This window comes from Homalodisca vitripennis, chromosome 4 (assembly GCF_021130785.1).
Source record: "Homalodisca vitripennis isolate AUS2020 chromosome 4, UT_GWSS_2.1, whole genome shotgun sequence".
NCBI classification, from domain to species: domain Eukaryota; kingdom Metazoa; phylum Arthropoda; class Insecta; order Hemiptera; family Cicadellidae; genus Homalodisca; species Homalodisca vitripennis.
In genome coordinates this window covers 157,877,033-157,900,442 of record NC_060210.1, presented here as the reverse complement: position 1 = coordinate 157,900,442, position 23,410 = coordinate 157,877,033, and the positions used below count along the sequence as shown (strand labels likewise).

The 23,410-nt window shown below is 32.9% G+C and overlaps 1 protein-coding gene across 1 annotated transcript; it reads left to right on the top strand.

The window, feature by feature from the left end:
* The first annotated feature begins 1,836 nt into the window (after nt 1-1,836).
* LOC124360403 (coiled-coil domain-containing protein 174) lies at nt 1,837-20,009 on the top strand. Its single transcript, XM_046814007.1, has 7 exons — nt 1,837-2,219; nt 7,233-7,432; nt 12,478-12,693; nt 14,894-15,141; nt 15,967-16,194; nt 17,923-18,060; nt 19,018-20,009. The coding sequence occupies exons 1-7, from the start codon at nt 2,175-2,177 to the stop codon at nt 19,851-19,853; spliced, it is 1,911 nt and encodes a 636-aa protein (XP_046669963.1). The 5' UTR covers nt 1,837-2,174; the 3' UTR covers nt 19,854-20,009.
* The last annotated feature ends 3,401 nt before the right edge of the window (nt 20,010-23,410 follow it).

Genomic DNA, 23,410 nt, shown 5'->3' with positions numbered 1-23,410 from the left:
TGTAGACTGAAAATGGTTTCTTCAGATTTTGGTAAATCTTAAGCTCAGCGACTACCGCTCCAATCGCCGTAATTTTTCGCATACTAACACAGGTTAACGTAATTTCACCGAAAACAATAGTCCCGATTATCGCTAACATATAAAAACCAGTTTTTCGGCAGTAAAATGTTGGCAATATAAAACACATAAATAACGAGATTTTCGACTATCAAACTAAAAACAATGGCCGACCATGGTCGTTTTGATGAGTTGACAGTAGTCACGTGACAAACAGGAAAGTTTCCGATTGGCCGGGCGGGTCACGTGACCTAGGACGGCTTCGATTACGTAAACAAACAAACCCACATGGACAAGGAATATTAGTGAAGTTATGGCGTGCAATGGTTCTTGTCACACGCTAAAAAGACCCTAGCTTGCCTATTCAAAACTCAGATCACGCGATGCTTGCTCGCTGCGCAGCGCTTCGCGCTGCTTGCTCTTTTAGAAAAAAAATTAACTCGAGCTTGCAAAGTCCAAGCCCAGACCACGCCATGACTGCTTACACACACAAAACTCAGACAGAACTAACGCAGGTTTCATTACAGGCAAAAGGTAAGCGGCGCGCGTTTATCACTGATAAGATAAGACGAGTTTATACTAGAAGTAGTACCTGGACTACTGCCCTACGAACTAATAAGACCAAAAAAACGAATAAATGCAATGTCAGTCAGGTTTTTTTAATTTTATTTTTTCCAAAATTTTTTTTGGGGGGGGGGAGTTTTTTCGGGCTACGGCGATAATCGGGATTATTGTTTTCGGTGAAATTACGTTAACCTGTGTTAGTATGCAAAAAATTACGGCGATCGGAGCGGTAGTCGCTGAGCTTAAGATTTACCTGATGATGTTACTATTACTATATTTGAATTGTGTTTTATAAATTTAATATTATCATAATTTTATCCGAATTACAAAATATTCCAGGAGACTTTTCAGTACTTTCTCTTCATTCAAACTTTCCTCAAACGTTTCAACACATAAAATTATGAAATAAAACAGATAATTAACCAAATCGGTTAAATAGTTTTCGAGATTAGCAAGCATCACATTTTAGCAACTCATTTTTAATGTATAGATTATTTGTCCATGTTCAATGCATTGTTTCGTAATAGTTTTTCTGTCCTTCAGTATTTTATGTGTGCAAATACTCTTACATCGTGTTATGGTTTTCGTTTTTGTGTACAATTTATTACATGCGTTGCATTTAATTTCATAGATATCTCATTTGCTTCCATAACAGTTTTTGTGTTTCGATTTTCTTATATTAGTGATAATTTATTATTTGTTTTGTGATAGATTTACATATTTGTTATTGCATTTATCGGAACATTTTTGAGATTATATACTTGGTCGTTGAGTGTACGTACAAATACTTGGTTTATACCTTCACTTTCAGGTGACACTCTATGTAGTTCATAAGTTGGATTGGTTTTATTTCAGATCTTGTAGCCTAGCTACTCTGATTGATGATTTCACCGGGATTCTTCATCCGTGGTCGTCCCCTTTCGGGTTAGAAATGTCATATAGACCCATGACGAGAATACTCCTTTCAACCTTTATCATACCTTTAACTTCCCTACATCCCACTTTTTACTAACATTATACTCTAACATGAACATAAATTTATGTAACTAATATCCAAATGTAACAGTTTCAGATGTAAAAATACAAAAAGAATGACCTTCAACCACAGAAGAAAATGTAATTGTAAAAACACAGTGAACATCGGGGCTAAATGACAAAGTCATAGCCTTTAAAGAAAAAAAAATTGATGATCAATTCTGTTATTCATCTTTGTTTTTGTTAACCTAACATTCGTATTCGTAACTAAAACAAACCAATATTGTAATGTAGGTAGCTATAATCACAATTATAATTGGATTATTATTTTTCCCATGAAGGCTGAGTCTGATAGGCAAATAAGTATTTGATTACAATGAAAAAAGGATTTACTTCTGGTGAAAGACAGCAACTTGGAGTGTAGTTTTTATATTATATACATTTATAGGCTAGCATGAAATGGAACAAATGAAAGTGGCAATGTTTAGTTGCATGTGTATTTTTTAAGAATAATAACTTTGCAAGTGGTTTCTCTTCCTAGTGGTTGTAAAGGGAGATTCTGTTGTTTGTTTTAAACAATGGATCCTACAAAAGCAATAGATTTAGAAATCAGCAAATCATCAGTAAGTAACATTTCCAGTAGGCCTAGCCTACCTGTAGTTAATTGATTACTTGTATTTTACCATAGGTCTGTTGCATGGACATGTGATACATTTTCTCATAATCAAATTCAGAATGAAAAGAGATTTTATTATCAAAGAAGCAGGTTTCGTAACGTAACATAGGCTAGTGAAATTTCACTCGCCTGGATGTTGTAGGCCCTAGTGCATTCGTAGTTAATAAATTAAAATGAAGGTTTTTAAGTTTTACCACTAATTTTGAGAAAGTTTCTTCTACATTATTTACAAAATTATATCTCTATAGCCTATTCCTTTCTGAAATTGCGCAACTTATTTATATATTTTGGATTTATCTCAAAACATTAAAACATTTTTTGACGATTAGCAATCTAAATTTTTAAATTAAACTTGGTTTAAAAATTGAAAAAAAAATTGGAGATTAAAAAACCAATAATTTTGATGTTTCATGTTGTAGAGCATAAATCATTAAACAAAAACAAGAGAAGAATTTCATGATTATCTTTTTCCCTTTTGTAGATATTTTATTTTTCGTTAAACTCTGCATTTTGTTTGAAAAAATATTAAAATGACCAAAAATTCTTTTCTTGGTCCCAAATGAACAATTGGTAGTTTTACTTGTTTTTACATTATTTGTGACCTTTTCATGTACAAATAAACAAATTTCATTGGGGAGTCTTAAATAAGCGGCCTACACTCGTTATTCGGTTGTTTTTATTGGCCAATTCGATATATTATCCAACTTCGATATGTAAAATTTGTACACAATAAGTTTTAATAAAATACAGAAACAAGAAGAATCTCGTACATTATAATTTAAAACACTCAAATTTAACACTAATGTTTCAAAATAAGAAAACCAACTGTGGCCTAGACTTAGATATCAAGGATACCTTATAATATTAATAACTTGCCCAGCTATATATCAATGAGTAACCGCTTTGGTACTTTGGGATTATACCGACCACACCCAGACATGAATCGTTGTTTGACATTTTGCTTCTATTGATTACTAGATTAGCGTAAAACAATATTTCGTCAATATAAAACAGGAATCGTCTTATCGCAAACCCCTCCCCATCCTCAGACAGAGGTCAAAGTCGAGCGGTCTAGTAGATAACGTGATTGCAGAGTCGCGTCGCTTTGTTGTACTTCCGTGTTTTACCTCTACATTTCTCCAAACACAAAAATTCAACAAAAAGAAACATTACCAAACTAAAACTAAACTCTTTATTGAAAAAACACTAAAAACTTGTTTTTATTCTTGATCACATTCCGCCACCCAAAATGCGAGTGCCTCCAGCGAAGCCCGCGCTGATGTCAACGAAAGAAAAACATCCCTCGAGATAGTACCTATCAGTAAAATATCAAATTCTAGAGGGGCTGATCAGAAATATAAATTGAATTGTAATGGAAAGGCAATTATGTACCGTGCAAATCATGTGATGCCGCGCGGCCTGCCGTAATCGGGATTCTCGAGAAAGATAAGATAACAGCAACAACAACAATACCGATCACAATACCTAGAAATGCTTGTAAGTTTGTAATTTTGTAATTACAGAAGTTGTTTTTTCGTTCTATCATGTTTGTTTCTATAAATTTATATTTTTGTGTTCTTCATACTGGTGTGGTCGGTATAATCCCAAAGTACCACCGCTTTTGTGAAAAGGAGGAAAGAATTCTTTCCATGGGTTATTAGGAGCCAAAACCCACATGTTGGAGCCACTTAAACAAATCTCGTCACTTGTGACAAATATCTCACACATTTTCCTCATTAATTACCATTTACAAAGTCTCAAAATATTAGTTACTTCTTGCTGATTATTGTTTACACTAAAATTACTATAACTAATAAGTTGAAATCATGTGCTAAGTTAAAAATAAATCGTAATATCGAATTATATTCCTTAGGATAAAAAATATCGAACCATTCGATAAAATCAACCGAATAACGAGTGTAGGCCGCTTATTAAAGTCTACCCATTTCATCTAAATTGGTTGGTAAATAAGAAAGATAGACTATGTACTTTTCACCACAGTAAAATGATCAAAACGCCAAACATGAGTATATCCAATATTACACATTGTGTCTTCTTAGAGAGCGTTTTTAATTCACAAAAGATCTTCGAAATGGCAGATGCATGCTCTGTGCTTATCACGGTTGATAAGGAAGTATTTATAGATGACATTCACTCTTTGCAGAGGGAGGGGGTGCCCTTTGCCTAGGATACCCACCTGCTTGTCTGTTTTATGTGTCCTACAGAGTTATAACTAAATATATCCTTTATCTGCCCAGATGATAAGATGATAGACCTTATCTGTGAAACCTGAGATAAGGAAATGCTGTAATAACTAATAGTTTATATAATTAATTGATCAGTTTTATTAGTTTGTACAGAGAATTGAATTTAGATCAGATTCACAGTATAGTAAATCGATTGTAATGTAGTATAGTTACTTTTAGATTTTTATCAATAAATATGCTCATTTTAACTAACATTCCACATTTAATATATTTTGCATTTACCTCTCATAGCATATTTATAATAAAAAATTAGCTTTGAACTTAAAAAAAATATATATTATAGATGTCTTGGCGTTATAGGGAAATCAATGTATTTATTAACGCCGTGCGAAGGGTTAAGACCCTGTGAAATCTAAACCATAAGAGATACAAGGAAAAACTTTGGCATGGTTACATACGTAAATGAATGGAACAATCATGCCAAGTTTCATCAAAATCAGAGGTGCTGAGTGTCAAAATCCTTCTTTATTTTTTGTTTATTTGACATTTAATGACCCGGTTGCCAACACAAATAGTGCACTAATTGAAACATGTTTATCTACCTGACTGTCAGACCAGCAATAGGGCCATCTAATATATCCGAGGGGTAACCAGCCTATCTGATAGATAACCGACCAACCAAAGAGCCAACCAGTCTAACAGAACTGACTGGGCTAGCTGAGAGCCAACCTGTCTACCCAAAGCCTTCTTTATTTCATGTTTCCTCACTCTACATGTTCTCTTTCTGCATTTAAAGCGATAAAATAATTTAGAAATTTTACACGATAGGAGGAGTTCTGAGCAATTATAAATACAGAAATTCGGCTGTCTCTAAGTATTTCAATACCTGTTTTCCTTTTATTAAGCCTAATGCTTTGACTACCTAAAAGAGAATAGTCCAATATTGGGAATGTTCATCAGAATGTTAACAGTTTTGGCCTCAGGTGAAATTCGTGTTAACTATATTTTCACTTTGTTGTAGAGTAAAATAGACGCTATGGGCTAAAATTGTTAATCTTACGTTACTGCTAAAATCCTAAGAGTTTAACCAAAACATTTATTGTAAAAACATGAGAATAACATTTAAAAAATGTAATTGTGCTCATGAAACTAAAAAAAACTTAGCAAACCTAATAGGCCTATACCTGCTTGTCACGCTTATCCAGGGGTCTTCCGCCCCACCCAAGAGCCTACCACCCTAATTGAGTACCAAAAGCCTTTGAACCGGAGTTTCAATTGCTCTATTTTAAGACTTACTACCTTATACAAGAGAGATTTACTCTCTTTAGGGAGAAAGCCCTTTTTCTGGTCTGTAGGCCTTTTATCACTTCATCACTTTTATTTGATAATTGTTGCTATCTTAGTCACTTTCCACTAAAATATGTGAAATGAGTCTTTTAAACTAGTGCAACAGTTTGAATTCTTTTGGAACAAAGACTAAAAACTTACTTTGTTCCAAATAGTCCAGAAGGAATTTGGCGTGCAGTGAAAGCCTGATGCTATTTTAATCTTGATTATTGTTGAATACATTAGTGATATTCAAACACAATATTGTCGCCCCGCAGTGTGGTTGACAACTTTACGGGCGGAGGACACCCTTATGTTTAGGCTAGCAGCAGTCCTTAACACTTATGGAGTCCCACAAACTTCAGCAGTCATCTTCTGCAGTAGATTAGACCTATCGATCTATCCTTGCACCTCAATATCTAGACATTCACACTTAGTGATATGCCGCTCCTAGACATTCATAAGGTTTCCCAGATATGTGTCACGTCGGTTTTTGCTGTACCCAGTGTAGGTTCAACTGGAAAGTATAAACCAGCCAGAAGGGAACCCTCCTGGGAAGGATCCAAGACTTACTGATGCTTCAGTCATTGTCTTTGTGCAGTTTCTATATTCATCAGTCATAGTGCAGATAGGCTTATATACTTAAATGTTCATCGTCTTGAGGTGAATTACTTCAATATCACAGAAAATGTCAAACATAATGGTACTTTAACAACAGAACAGGATTTAGATGTTCAATACGCATATACACAATCGTTCAAAATCATAACAAAAAAATTATTACTTTATTGATAAATCTATAGCTTGTTGACTTTGAACTTCCTGTACTAATAAATATATAAACCCATACTGCTGTTGAATACTAAGTGAACTCGGATAATAACGTATTAGTAATAAGATCATCACAAAATGTACAATTTGTCAATATCTCAAAACTTGTTGGTAGATCCTTATGTTGGCTAACTCATTGTAATCTCTGTTGTTAAACATGTTAATATATCTTTAATCTGTTAAAAACCACACATAAAATCTATTGTCAATACTGCAGTTTCAGAAAGAATATTTTAAATATTAAAAAATTAAAAATACAAGTAGAATACATTGATATTTATAAATTAAATAGCAAATCCAATTCGTGTAGCAGAGATCAGAAGTCTCTTGTATACTTATATTTTAAACTCAACATCAAGTTAAATGTCCCCTTACTATTTTATAAGTGTTGATTTTTTTATTTAGATTCTGTAAACACTTGAAGACATTGGCCAGAACAAGAGACGTAAAAACTTGACATAATAAATCTTTTGCATGGCATTATATGGTTTTAATTGGAATTATACCCTGAACTTTTGTTTTTTTTTATCAATCTGTATTTAATATTTTACTATAAATAAATGATTTCTTAAAATATTCCACGTTTGTCTTTCTAGCTCATTGGATTGAAAGCTGAACTATTAAAGAAACAAGAAGAAGTGAGAAAAATCAGGGAGCTGCAGCAAAATAATTGTACACCTGTATTGAAACCAAAGAAGGCCACTGAGACTCAAAAATCAAATAAAGGTGTTGAAAGCAGGAGTCTTAAAGATGTTGAATCTGTAGAAGATGATTTTGATATCCACAAAAAATCAAGGTTCGTTGTATACAAAATAGTTTTGTTATTTGTTCATTTTTGTGGTATATTGCAAGTTGGTACTCTTACTAGAGTTAACATTGAGTTGGTAAGACTCCAGACAGAATATTCCTTAAAGAGACGAGGGTTTAGAAACACTTGAAAACAATTATTGAATAATTGCAAATTTATTTTTATCAACATTGAACTTCAGAATTTATTATCTTTTTTCCACTGCATATTTGACAACCTCTAATAGTGGGCAGTGCAGACCTTTGTTGCTAAAAGTCATTTCACACCGATATCCGTGGATAGGAATGGAAAAATTACTTAAAATACTTGTTAAAATGTTGCAATATCAAGCAATTCCCAAAACAATCTATGGCACCACTTCTGAGATCTTTGACCAACAGTATAGGATTGCCTAGACTGGTCGACATGACGGTGAGGATGCATACCTCCTTTAATATTTTAATCAATAACTACTATTGTAGATGTAACATATCTTTCTCTCTCTCTCTCTCTCTCATACACACGCACTCATACTCACATTCATTCCTTAATTGCGATGGATTTCAAAATCTGACTTGTGGAAGATATACTACTATATAATTACAGATAAAAACATTTATCTTTTTCAACACATATCATGAGGTTTTCCAGTGTATGGAATAGTAGTTGTAATTACTTCTTTTTTGCCAATTTCTGTTTGGAACCACCTTTTGTTTTCTTCCAGGTTTTCTGGAAGTTCTGCATTTGGGTTTCTTTTGGGCTTGTTTTTATAGGTTTCCCCATTGTTAGATTGATTTTTATACCCCTTGTTAGACACTGATCCCAACAACACTTGATCCACACCTAACTAACCAGTATTTCATACAGTCGGTGGCAGACATTCAAACTAACATTGATAACACTGACATATTGGCAACCAACCTACTGGCTAACACTTAAACTAACTGTGTACCTCAATTTACTTGGTCATTAATCACCCCAACTGATGTAACTAAGGTAGCTGCTAAATTGTCAAACTCTAAAACTTCCGACTTTTATGGTATATCTAATTATATTGTCAAGAACACAATAAAACACATCAGTTCACCATTAGCTTTCATCTTCAATCAATGCTTATTACATGGATATTTTCCTGACTTCTAAAAATTTCCAAGGTATTGCCAGTCTACAAAAAAGGGGACAGATCTCTGCCCCAAAGCTATCGCCCAATTTCTATAGTCCCCATCTTATCAAAAGTTTTTTGAATCTATAATGTATCATCAACTTAATCAACATTTTGAGTCCAATAATATAATCAGTAATAACCAACATGGCTTTCGTACCAATAAATCTACAACTTCTGCCGTTACAGAAATAGTCGTTAAAGCACTTCATGCTTTTGAACAAAAGGAGTCATTTGCTTTAACACTCATTGATTTAAGTAAGGCGTTCGATTGCGTGAATCATGGCATCCTCCTCGACAAACTTAAGATCTATGGTATATCAGAAAATTCCATTAATATATTGCAGTCCATATCTATCGAATAGAGTACAATATGTTTCTGTTCAAGCTCAGCAGTCTACCACTCTTTCTGTGGCCACAGGTGTACCACAGGGTTCAGTTTTAGGACCATTCTTATTCATCATTTTTATAAATGATCTGCCCTCTAATGTGTTGTCTAACATTGTTTATTTATGCTGATGACACCACTCTTTTTATTCATCTAATAAGCAGTTGAATACTCTGAAAGAAAACATGGATGCATCTCACAGCTTGGCTTTAAATTGGTTCACTTCTAATAGACTGATATGTAATCAGGAGAAAACGCAAAATCTGCTTCTCAGCTTATCTGAAAATTATGAAGATCAATCTGTAAAATTGTTGGGTTTTCATCTTGACAGCAAGCTTAATTGGAAATCACACATTGACCATGTATGTAGAAAAATATCTAGAGTCTTGTATCTAATGTGGAAACTGAGGGATTTTGTTAGCTGTGAATATTTGAGAGGGCATATTTTGCCTTTTTTTCAATCACACACATTTCCTATGGCATTGTTTTTGTGGGTCACTCCAATGCTGTGAATGATATTCTTCTCATTCAAAAAAAAGTAGTTAGAACCATCAGTAGAAGCAGCTCTCTAGAACATTGCAAACCACTTTTTTATCAATCTCAAATTCATGACAGATATTAACCTTTACATTTTTCATATACTAGTCTATACAAAATTACAAATTACAGATTTCAATACCAGACAAGATTTTCATCAACACAATACCAGGGGTAAAAACAAATTAGATCTCCCTCAGCACAGGCTAGTCAAAACCGGCAACTCTTTTAAATTCAATTGCATAACTTTTTATAATAAGCTGCCTGCATCTGCTACAATGACTCCTTTCAATATTTTTAAACTAAAGATAAGTAACTGGCTCATATGCAATCCATTCTACTCTTTAAAAGAATTTTTAGATTCTGACATAAATATCATTTTTTTTGATTAGTTTTGATTTGTAGATTTCTGATTTTTCTATACTGTATTAGCTATAACGTAATTAACAAACCATGTGCACACTCTTCATAGATTATATTAAACCTGTTACTTGGTCATAAAATTAGTATAATTATAGTACAATATTGTAATAACTAATTTTGTTGTTGTAAATATCAGTGCTGTATATTTTGACGATGCCTATTTCATATTGTTGTGACCAATGGCTAATAAACTTCTTGATTCTTGATTCATGATTCTTGACTGAAGTTGATCCTAACTGATTATAACCGAAACTTTGATAGGTTAATACAATTCAGTAGACTCTAGCAGTTCTTTTTATATAATAAATTTAACTACTGCTTCATCAACGGCTTTTATAAAGTAGTTATTTATCTTTTCTATTGCTTCAAGTGACTCGCTCAGTAACTTTCCATCGACATTCAACTAAATCTTCATACAAGGGTCATTTGGAAAGAAAGGCATCTGATTGCCGAACAGGTGGAGATAGCGGCATGATCTGAATAGCATTATGTAGCTACATTCAGTATGCCTCTGGCAGTGTCACAGCGAAGGTCTATATGCTATTTTAAGTTCTCAAAACTAAACTAGTGTTCAAAATGACCATTGTAATCAACTTTCACGCTGACTATGATGTACATAGCATTATTGAATTTCTTATGGTAAATAAAATACAACCAGTGGAAATTCATTGTGAGCTGTGTTCTGTATAGGAAGAAGACAAACGAACTAATGTCATAAAGCAGGAGTGCCCAACCTTTTTTACCCAAGGGCCACATTGTAAAGCCTTTATGGCCAGGCGGGCCAACATCGCAGGGGATTTGGAACCCCAAACAAAACGTATTGCCCGGGGTTTGTTCCAGAAATCTTGTGCAAAATATGAGTTTTAAGGTTATTTGGCCCTTGTTTCCTGATTATTGTAATTTCTTATTATTTATTAGTTGTTAGGTAAAGGTTTATAATATATTATGTTTTTAGGTTCTTTTAGTAGAAATAAATATAAACCCAGACTTTTGGATGTTTGCTCTAAATCTGAGGGAACAATAAAAAAGTCACCAATAAATTGAATACATTGATTTTAATTAAGCCTACTAGGATACTAGGACATACAAATTACGTGGCGAGTGGTGACCTTGAGTTGGGTAGGGGTTACGTCGCCGCACCGCGCGCTGTGCCGTGCTTTACGCGCGCTCTATTCGCCAGCCGGCAGCCACCACCGTAGTCAGTGAAATCTGTCTGCAACTACTTTACTTCTTTCAACACTCATACTCCACCAAATGAATACGGCTCTTTCTACGTGAAATCGGCTGAACTGCTTGGTTCTCAAAATTTGTATTTATTTAATATTTCAAATGCTTGTAAACAAATTTGTTTGTTTTGGCAACAAGGCGGGCCACATAAAACTGACTCGCGGGCCGGATCTGGCCCGCGGGCCGTAGGTTGGGCAGTGCTGTCATAAAGCAAACTGGCAGATCACTTATGGTTACCGATGACTACTTTGAACAAACCAATCATAAGGTTAGGGTAAAACAAAGATTCACAGTCACAAATCTTTCAAAATGTTTTCCACAGATAACAAGAACCTGTGTATGAACTTGAATGTCGTAAATTTTATGCCAGAGGGATATGCAAATTCTTGACTGATGAACTCAGACTTAATTACCAAATGACACTCGTATCTTTATGGGTAGTTAATCTCTTCCTATGAACCTGACACCTTCTTTATATAGTTTTATGCAATTTTACTGTAATTAGTAATTTATTTTAATTCATGTTTGACAAAGCACAATGTACTTTAAGAAAGATGCTGTGGCAGATGCTACACAGTGACATTAGACTATGTTGTGACAATATACAAGTAATCCAGACAAATTACAGGACCACAATAGAGATGTTGACCTATTTAATGGTAAATAAGAAACTATTAATGGTTGTGATCTCAATCTTACTTGAGACTGTTCTTATTCACTGCACTGATTGATTCACACTGGTGATGGTTGTGTATCAGCAAGAGATGATCTAATCCCACACTGGCTGGAAACTTTAGCTGGGAGAATCTATCATATTGCATTCCTTTGGTTGTAGGTGATTACTCAGGTAAAATTAAAATAATTTTTCAATAAATTTTAATAATAAATTAATATTAAAAATGTATATACAAAACCAATTGAATTCTCACATTGTGGAGGCTTTAACATTCTGGAAGCTTTTTATTATGAACATATTGTACCACAAGGGTGATTAAACATGAAATCTTATTGTCATGTGTAATCTAAGAAATATCTTTATATTTAATATTTACCTAATTTAACATGTGACAACTTGGTGTTTTAATACTAATTTACTCCTGAAATATATTATCTGGTAGAACATTTGGTTGTAAACATATAGGCTATTCCTTATTTGTAGTTTACGCTGAAATTTATGACAATCTGTTTTACACTCTTTGTAGTTTTAAAATACAAGAGATCACTACACGGAGAACTTCCTCAGCATTATTTTATATTACATTCATTAATGACTGTTTGCTGTTGTGTATTAAAAGAAGTCATGTGAAACTTTTTCAGGGAAATTTTGGAAGCTAAATCCAGATTGTATGACAAGTTAAAAGAAGGTGGTTTGGATCCAGAGTCAAAATCACAGTATTTGACAGACTTTAATTTAAAGCATGAAATATATGACAAGAAGACAGAATCAGCCTGGAACAAAAATGAAGAGACTTGTAAACAATCAGATGATGGAGAACATTTTTCTGATAGCAATTCTGACTCAGAAAATGACTGGTAATTACAAATATGTTTATGACATATATAATTGTTCATATTAATTTTATATTAATAAAATCTGAGTATTGTACTTACAAAGTGTAAACATACATTTTTATTAAAACAATTAAGGATATGAATTTGTTTATTTTTTTAATGCACATGATAGATTTGATATGTTCTCCAAATTTCTCCTTTTCTCACATTTATTTGTATTTGAATATCAAACAAAACACTAATTGTTGTTGGGTAGTAAGTGTTTTGTTTCAACATACAGTAGTTGACATGTTTCACCACCATCTTGGATTAGCCATGTTGGAACTAACTTTTTTCAAAGCTAAAGTTTTGTACTGAATATGTTGTCTTAAAGCATTATAGTTTATCATTTTCATTCTCAAGATGTTAAACTTAATAGCTATTAACAAATTCACTAGTTTTCAATTTTGTACTGTAAACTTATTTTTTAAGCTGACTGTTGTGTGCCATATTGTATTTTTCACGAGTCTTGGATCTAAGTAATAAGAAAATATAAAAGTGTAATGTATAAAAATGTAAAAATATAATAATAAAATAGTAAATATTATAAATATTTTTAGGTTGGCTGTCAATTAGTATAAATTAAAAGTGTTATAACAAACTAAAATCAAGAAAATTATTTGCATAAAATAATAACGTTAGTCGAAAATATTTGTACAAAAAATTAGTTTATCCATTGAAAATATTGTTAATTGATAAAGAGGTTACATGTTGTATTCATTAAGAAATAACAGAACATTTTTTTGAGAAATGTATTGACAAGAAATTCTTATAAGTTTGAAGTATAAAAGGAGAGTAAAGTAACTAAAAATAATAAACTGTGTTAAGATAATTAGTGATATCTACTTTAAAATGTATTAATGTAGTCTTTATTTACTCTTTAAAAGCTTGTAAATAAAGTTAAACATTTTTTCAAGCGTCTGATCAACCACACGTTGGCACCCAAAGGGTTAAATTAATATTAAATAATACTTTGGCAGTTGGATTTTACCTGTATTTCTCTCCTATTTTGTGAATGAAAGAGATTAAACAGTTTGCAACAGTGTGCTCAATATAAGAAAACATTCTAAATAAGTTAGTTCCAAGATGAGAGCCAAAATGTCAACATTAAAGGACCAAAATAAAGTATGTACCACCCACCAATGATAGGCAATGGTTCAATACACGTATATGAAGAGATATAGAAGTAAGTAGGCACAATGGATGTTTATAAATTCATTGTGTACAGTAAATGATTTAGTAATTTTTACATGTTAATTTATAAAAGTACATTGTTTAATGATTAGCATTTATTTCTTTCCTTTCATTGGCATTCCACATCCAATAGTATTTTTTTAAGTATAAAATTTCCATACCTTTACAGACTTATTGATAAAATGAGAATATAGGAGAAAAATATAATTTTGATGGACTGAATAAAAAATAATACCTATTAATATGGTTTTGCCTAACACTGATAATTACATTAGCTGTCTCATATTGCATTTATATGTTTTCACAGTAAACCTAAAAAATAATTTAGCAGTCAAAAATTAATGCAACAAGTAAAATTCTTCAAAAAGTATTTCAACAAGTTGTTCAATGTTACAGTAAAAAACATAATTGCCAAAAATTGAAGAAAAGAGTGGACCAAAATATATGTTGTCTTTAAATTGTCTTAAACTATATGTATTTTAAAGTTTTTACAAGTTTTATTAATAATCTATCTTATTCTTTGGAGATGGCAGTTTTAAAGTCCTATGTTTGTGTGCAACATTCCAGATTTATAAATGCTATATAAATATCAGCAAAATTTGTAATCTTATTCTGTAATTATACTATTATCAATGACAAGATTTCATAGTGTAAAATCTATATTGACTGTTTCAGTATTGCAAGGGAAGTCCCGAGAGTATTTTATACCTTCCCACCATCAGGATGGTTGGACCTCTCAATTTTTTAAAATTATTTATTAAAATTTTGAGGGTCAGTAATATTAATCAGTAGAACATTTCTCCATAGATATATTTAAACATAGATCAGAGGGAAGGAGAGATTATTTTCAAAATGATTGAAACACTAAATTGTCCTAGTGGAATGTAATTCCAAAGTGTATCCTTGAAAATAAATTATTAATGTTTTTGCTAAATTGCTATTTTAGTTACCTACTTTATACTGTATTTTACTTTTTGTATGATGATAGGGTTGACTTTGTGGATGCTCTCGGCCGAACACGCCGCTGCCTCAAAGAGGACTTGGAAGAAATGAAAGCAAAGGACTCAAAGTTAGCGAAGTCTCTACGTCCTCCTACTCCTCCTCCTGTGCCAGAAGCTACGCCAGAGCTGATGTCTTGGGACATGCAACGAGAGCAGATGCGGAAAAAGTGGGAAGAACAAGAAACCGTGCTTTTAGGAAAGAAAGATATTCATTATCAAGATGTTCTTTTTGATGGTATGTACTAATTCCTGTCACAGTTCCACTCATATTGATATTCTATCCTTGCTAAAGTCAGGTTGTGTAATCAGCTGGGCAATCAATATTTGGGTGAAACTGTGACAGTTGGGAAATTATTTATTTCATAGTTTAACATGCTCCCTATTTGAAGCAGCTATCTCAAACATTTTATCATTATATTAAAAAATTTGAACTATCACAACATATTGAGTGTGAATACTGACTCCCCTGAAACGGTGAAGATTTCAATGCAGTACCTTGCATGTTGTTTAACTGTTTATTCAGTGAAAACATCTTTCAACCTTTTGTAAGATATCTGAAGGAGGTTTCTAGTGCTAGGAACAAGACCTTTTGTTGCACAGAATTATTTGACAGTGCATACGAAATTCCATGATAATTAACAGCATCATGCGTAACAAATTTCCCGAACACAGCTCATTACTCTAACCTTTCACTGCCTGTCTTGACTATGTTTGGGAAACAATGAAGGAGATCTTCCATTTTCTGAGATGATCCACTAACAACCATAATTGAATCTCAGCACTCAGGCTTAGTTGGTCTAAGTCAACAGATATTAAACTAATCTCAGTTTTCAGTTCAACATTTCTTGACTGAAGGTGATTCTCTTCAGCAAGGAAGAGCTATCTCTAAACAATAATTATGTTACGAATGTTTTGATTCAGAGTTTATTTTGACACTTACTGTATTTTGTGACTCACTATTAATTTTTTTATATTTTAATTTTAATCTACACTAGATTTCTTAGTTTGCAAACAATATTATAGTTATGCCATTTATATTATCATTATGTTTTAATTTCAGAGGCAAGACCTCATGGAGTCGGTTACTTTGAGTTCTCAATAGACGAGAATGAACGTTTAAGGCAGCAACAGGCCTTGAAAAACCTTAGAAATGAGACAGTGGAGCAGCAGCAGGCAGCAGAGGGGCTGCGGGTTCGCAGACAGCAGCAGCTACAAGCCCGACTGGCAGCAGCACGCAGACGCAAACGAGAGCGACTCGGCCTGCCTCCTGAAGATCCTCAGCCGCAAGGTATTTTACCACACACCATGTAGTTTCTTGTCAGTTATAGTTATTTAGTAAACATGAGTGTCTCAGCCTGCCTCCTGAAGATCCTCAGCCACAAGGTATCGTACCACTCAGTACAGAGTTTCATGTCAGTTATAGAGTTATTTAGTAAGTAAATAAATCCATGCTATCTTATTTATGTGTCCAATGTGATTTGATGTTTATATGTTTAAGGTCTGTACCATATTAGGGATTTTTTGTTGCTTTTGTTATTGTTGTTGTTGTTTGTTAGCATTATTCTATTGTGCCTATTTATACGAGGGCTATTCGGAAAGTTGATTACGTTTTGCGCTGTGGCCGCTAGGGGTGGGACTAGCGCGGCCATCTTGGTGTCAGGACGTCCCACCGCTCAGTGACTATCCAGCCGTGCTAGCGGGAAGTTCGTGTTGTAACGCATCTAGTCACAGTGCCTGTTTGAAATGTCTGCCGCAATTGAAAATCCCGCCAACTGTGAGGTGCGCGCAGTAATTAGGTTTTTGACTGCCAAAAACTGTAAGCCTATAGAAATCTATCGGCAGTTGTGTGAAGTTTATGGGAACAACATTATCACTGAAGGTGGAGTGCGACAATGGGTCATTAAGTTTAAAAATGGCCAAACAAATGTTCATGACGAAGACCGAAGTGGAAGACCCAGCATAGTGACTGACCAACTTGTTGAGAAAGTTGACGCAAAGGTCCGAGAAAATCGACGGTTAACCATAACGGAACTCTCACTTAGTTTCCCTTAAATTTCACGAACTTTGTTACACGAAATCGTCACTGATAAGCTTGGCTTCCACAAGTTTTGTGCAAGATGGGTACCGAAAATCCTGACCGATGTCCACAAAAACCAGCGCATGGCTGCAGCGTTAACAATTTTGGATGCTTACGACAAAGAGGGTGAATCACTACTCGATCGCATCGTAACTGGCGATGAAACATGGGTGAAACATGTTAACTGCGAGACCAAATTGCAGTCAATGGAGTAGGGACACACAAGTTCCCCTCACAAACCAAGAAAATGTTTACAAACGATGTCGGCAAGAAAGGTTATGGCGACCGTTTTTTGGGACAAGAAAGGTGTAATTCTTGTTGATTTCCTGGAACGAGGCACTACAATCAACTCAGAAAGGTATTGCCAAACGTTAAACAACCTCAGAAGAGCGATCCAAAACAAGCGTACGGAAAGTTGAGCTCGAAAATTCTGTTGATTCACGATAACGCTCGACCTCACATGGCAAATCGCACTCAACAATGAAGAAGTGGCTGGCAACGCAGCGCTTTGACGACGACGCAGAGCTGCAGCAAGAAGTGACAAACTGGTTGAAGACACAGGCGGCAGAATTTTATGAGGAAGGCATTGTCAAGCTCATCCATCGATATGATAAGTGCCTAAATTTGAATGGCGACTATGTTGAAAAGTAGTATTTAAGTGTGGCTTTCATATGTATACAATAAAAATTTTGTCCTATACTTTGTTAATTTTTAAATCCAAAACGTAATCTACTTTCCGAATAGCCCTCGTATACTGTATGTATACCATAATAGTTTTTATGGTTAGTTATAAAGTATTTTTTATTAGTAGTTTTACGTTTAAGGTTAATAATAGTCATTATATTGTTTCAAGCTATCAAGAGAATTTGGAAAGATTAGTGTATTGCCATAAATACATAAATATCATTGTTGTATTAGCAATATTTTTCTGATTTTTAGAAATTGAAGAGGTTACTGCTTCTAACACTGTTGAAGAGGAAAGTCAAAAAGAAGATGAAGTTAAAGATCTTGAGGAGTCTATTAAAAGACAAGCTGCTGTGAGACCATGGGATGTCGGAAAAGAAAGCGTCAATCGAGGTAAGCATAATGTAGGATGAAATTTAGAGATTCTTTTCAAAAATATTTTGAATTTGGTTGCTTCAAAACAAATGATTCTATGACATATTATCTTTTATTAAATTATTGGGATTAAACTTTGTACTATTTATTTATTTATTGTAGCTGTTAAATTCTCTGACTCTGAATACTGACCTTACTGGAACTGCAACACTGCTGAGAGCATACAGCCTATACATCAATGTTGGTTATTAGGCCAGTTAGAGATTAATTGCAATTATTTAAACCGTAAACCATATTATCTGATCGAATTTTAACCTTTTGGGGTCTAAGACCAACTCAGTCCGACATCGCTTGCTTAGTCATTCTGGTCCAAGGCCAGACTCAGTCAGACATCAGTTTGCAACGTCAATATCTAACCAAAAAAGTCATTCGGACTCATATTTGATGTAATGTCTCTGTAGATCTTGTGAAATGGCTTTAAATAACCAGTCACAAGTTATCTTCCTCTATGGTTTCACTTTTGGCATTATTACGATGTGTAGTTGAAAACCTGCGTAGTGTTTGTTTTCAGCTGACCAACGACTTATTACTAGTTTTTTACTTTTTACTATCGTACTGATACAGTACTCAGTTTTGAAGTGAAAAAGAACCCAAGTAATTTATTGGTTCTTACTATGTTTCAATTAGCCCACTTTGTTCAAAAGAGCACACCAACTAATCTAATTCTACAGTTTACCAATGGCGTTAAAAATAGTAATAGAAATCTTTCAATTCTCCAAAACTAAATATTAAAGTTAACTTTATATAAAGAAATTTAACTTATGACAAAAGTAAAGTTTTATTGATCAGGACCATTGTAATCATGTTCTATGATACTGGTAGTACTACAAAAAATTTAGAGAATATATATACTATATTTTAAGAATGTTTGTAAATATTGAAGCATCAAGTTTAACAGTTTTAAATTGTTTTCAGTGATGTCTCAGGAAGAATGGATTGAGAAGAAGCGACTAGAAAGGCCAGAAGAATTTGCACCTCCAGTTAGTCATGTAAAAGTAGCTAATGAAAAGAAGCCTTTCACATTTAACAGTACATTAAATAAACCTCCTAAAATGACAAAAAGTAGTAAAATAAACAAAGGAAAATCTATACATCACCCAAAAAATTCAAACAATCTTAGTGTTAACATGTCATCTGGATCATCATGTGAAAATATAAAAGGCACTTCTTGTCAGTCTGACTCAGCAGAAAATATATTCCATTCAACTCAAAATAATATTTCTAATACTAAAGCAAGGGATTGGAAAAAAACATCTGATGATATTGATGCTTTTTTGGCAAAAGTTAGAGCAAACTGCTGTGACTCAACTGATCAGGAGTGCAAGAACAATGAGTCTAACACTTTAGGAGTAAGAGACCCTGAATGTAGACAAGCACATCGTACTAATGAGTTATTTGAATACAGTGATAATACTCATGATTTAAGTAACAAAACTCATTTTTCAAAAAACTCAAGCCACATAAATCATTCTGTCTTTCCAAATACAAATGAAAAGCATTCAAACATCATCAGTCATAAGTTTTCTATGTCAACGGATTCCAGCCAGCAAAATATTACCAAGAGGAAATGGGCAGAAATAGCTCCTCCTGCATCAATGTCATATTATACTAGTAACATGGGCAAAAAACAGCCAAGTACAAAGAACAACCCACAGCTGGAAGATTCAATATCAGTAGGCCTAAACTACCTTAAGGCACAAACAAAAGAGAAAGAAAATAAACGTCTGAAAGGACTTCTAGATTTTGTTTAAAATTGATAAAAGTATAAAAATCCTGTTATTAAATTTTTATACAAATGGCGCCATAAGAATTATGCTTTTTTGGAAAATCGAACTTGTAAATATGACTTGTAGAAAGTGTATATTATAATATTATAGTTTTAAAATAAATGCTATAATTGTTATCAATCCTGTCTTTATGTTATCCTTCTCCAAGGTTTCATTGTAGTGAAGAATTTTGTTTGTATTGTGGGAGTCATTTAAGTTTTTAATTTTTTTGTTTTTCAGTATAAATAGTAATCTTATTGGTGATGAATTTAATGGTATATAACTAAAACACGCCGTCCCTATATTTATTTTTACAAAATTAAACTGATGTACCAAACTGCTCTTCTTTATGTGGAAAACCGTGGTAATTCTACAACATGGCTTATGTGAAATTCGAAATTAGTACAAAGTTCATTTTCAAAACAATACCATAAAGTACATAGCAAAACCTAATAGGACTAATTTTTGTTCATTGTTATATGTATCTTATAAAACTAAAACTAATATAAATGAAACATTTTAGAGTTTAAATATTAATTTACCATTTTTTTAGCAAACTATATTAATATTTAACACCTAAAATAATCTAAGTGCCTAGGTGCCTAAGTTAATATTTAAGTTTAGCACCTGAAATAAAAGACTAAAATTAACTTACTCTTTTTTTAACAATTTAAAAAGTGAAATTTTTGTACAGAAAATATTGAAATATACTAATTAAGGTTGTTTTTGATGTCATAATTATGTTATACATTAAATTTGCTATTGATTTATACACGTTTACTTTATCTTTTATGATTTTCTTCATTGAGTTTATCTATAAAATATTTGATTGTGTCTACAGAAGAACAGTGATTATTTAGCTACTTTTCGATTTATCAGCACATACAGACAAACATGTTAGTGATAGTGAAAAGATGAAAAAAAACCAATTGCTAAACCTTCTCGCTAAATGCAACAAAGCTCACTTTGTCTTACTAATAAGTAAATACAAACCTTAAAGATGAGTGGTCAGTTTATTGACCACTAACCGTTAATACGAAGACATTCAAATAAGGTATATGTATTCCTTATGTAATGTATTAATTATAAGTGGAGATTCAAAAAGTATTTTAACATTTTTAAGGACCAAGGAAGCTATCCATAGCTGCAAAATAATGTTTTATAATATATTTATGTTACATCTGTTATTAAAACTGTCAGAAAAAAATGCTCAGTATTATGTTTTGAATTAATGTTTTTAAATGTTCACGTTTCAGTGTTGGTAACACTGAGGGTAAAATATAAATAAAAAAAACAGATGTGCATACTGTGTGTTACCAGAAACTAAAACATTTTGCTGTATTATAATGTTTTTGTTTATTTTTTTATTTCTTGATTCAAATTTTCTCTAAAAATATGAAACACTGCTTTTTTTAGAAAACAGAAAAAGAATGATCAGGGTTTTCACACTAAAATAGTAGTAGTTCATGAGCTATATTATAGTAATGTTGTAAATATATTCATAAAACATATTTTTTATCCAACTTTATTGTTTTTGAACTTAAATTTATGCTCGCATATAGTATATTTCACGGCTAAAAAATGACACCAAACCCATATCTTTATTTTTACTATTAGTTATTTTATAAGCGGTTCCCAAAATTATATGAAATGCTCTTTTTTTTGACTGGTTTGTTTTTTTTTACTGTTCCTTGTTTAATCACTGATAAAAGAACTTTTCATACAAAAAATATTCAAGAAAATGTTTGTTCCTAAAGGGTTAATGTCTATTGTGTGTAAATATAGTAAAAAATACAAGAAGAAATGTATTTGTAAATATTATATAGAATAAGGAATTGCCTTTTTTTTAATATGTTAACATGTTGAATGCTGCTTGCTAAATCATAAAACAGTGGTATGGGTCTAAAATTTCTTAACACAATTGGACCTCAGCTGTGAAGTTTCTATGATACTGATAATGACATCACTAGGCCTGCAGAGACACACAATTTTAACGATTCCAAGGTAAATAAAATGAGGTACACAAAGTTCAGGTTTTGATAGCAAAATCAGTTAATTACAAAATTATTGGGTATACTCGTCATCAAGCCACTGAACTTAGTTTATAAGCAAAATACACAAAAAAGACCAAGAAATAAAATTTTAAGTGAACATATATTTACATATATTAATTGCTATTGTGTATTTACACAACACAAGTGGTGTTTTGAGCTATTTACATCCCCACCTACTGCCATAAATGGATCCGAATGTTATTCCTTGGGGTACATATCAAAGCACCGCACTACACATATTTCTTTTCCCTTCTCTCCAGCACACTCTTTACCTTCCTCCTCTGAATTTTCCACCAGGAGTCAGGAATTTTCAAAATGGTATGCTCAGTCAGTCTCTGTCTTTTTGCGGAATCATTGGTTGTGTTGTCTTTTGGTGGCAGAAGTTGCTTAATGATACTCAGCCTAAAGTCATATAAAGGAATTTTCACATCAGGATTTGCAAAGCAAAAAGGCGATAGGCATTGGTGTCAAACATCTGCAATACGTGGACAAGAAGCTCTTTAGTGTAGAGACTTGTGATCATTAGGATCACTGGGTTAGTAAGATAAAAGTAGGTCATTGCGATCAACACACTTTATTTTGGTATTGTAGTGGATTATCAGAATGGGATTTTGTTTCATTTGTTCACACCTGTTACTTGCCTCACCCCTCATTTTATAAATCTTTGATATGTAATTTACCACTATTTACCTTTCCACTTACCTACTGTAACCACCTTAGCAGAACGTTTTGCTTTTTTCCCTTCTTGAGTGTAATAGTCTTCAATTCTGCAGGTGCTTATTTCTTTTCTTTTCTGAGAGTTCCAGTACAATAAATACCATTTTTCAGAAGTTCCCAAGCGAGTGTAGGGCTATTGTAATAATTATCCGTGTATAATAAATGCCTTTGTTCAATTTTCCAGTCACCAAATATTTTACTACTATTGAGGTATGACCTTTCCCTGACACCTAACCTCCACTGTAAATTGTAAAATTGGTAAAGCCATCAAGGTCAATCAAGGAATACATTTTTATCCCATTCTTGTGTTTTTTAAAGTACCGCCTTTTTATGTAAGCCTTCCCCTCCACAATATCATTTCATCATCTACAGAGAAATATTTGCTAGGAGAGTGTAGTTGTAACATTTTATTGTTAAATGTGTTAGTAAGCAGGCTTACTGTAGAGAGCTTGTCAATGGTTTCCAGAGTATTATTATTGAAGTGCAAACCTGAATTATAAAATAAAGAATAAATATTGTCAATTTTTGTCAAATTTGAAACCATTGAATACAAAGTTGTATTGCACTTTTTCAACTTTACTCTAAATTTTTTTTATACATTCTCAATAATCCCTCTAGTATTTAAAATTAAATTTTAATTTCTGTTATTGAAAGGAACTAGATTGTTATACAATGTTTTACCAAGACAGTTAAGACGAAAGAAAAAACTTGCTTAATCTAAAACATACTCAAAATAACAGCTTTAAGTGGCTGATGTTTGTTTTGATTAAC

Coding starts and splice junctions, on each gene's coding strand:
- LOC124360403 (XM_046814007.1), top strand. CDS start 2,175: ATGGATCCTACAAAAGCAATAGATTTAGAAATCAGCAAATCATCA. Junction 2,220..7,232: donor TAGAAATCAGCAAATCATCA/GTAAGTAACATT, acceptor TTGTCTTTCTAG/CTCATTGGATTGAAAGCTGA. Junction 15,142..15,966: donor TCAAGATGTTCTTTTTGATG/GTATGTACTAAT, acceptor TTTTAATTTCAG/AGGCAAGACCTCATGGAGTC.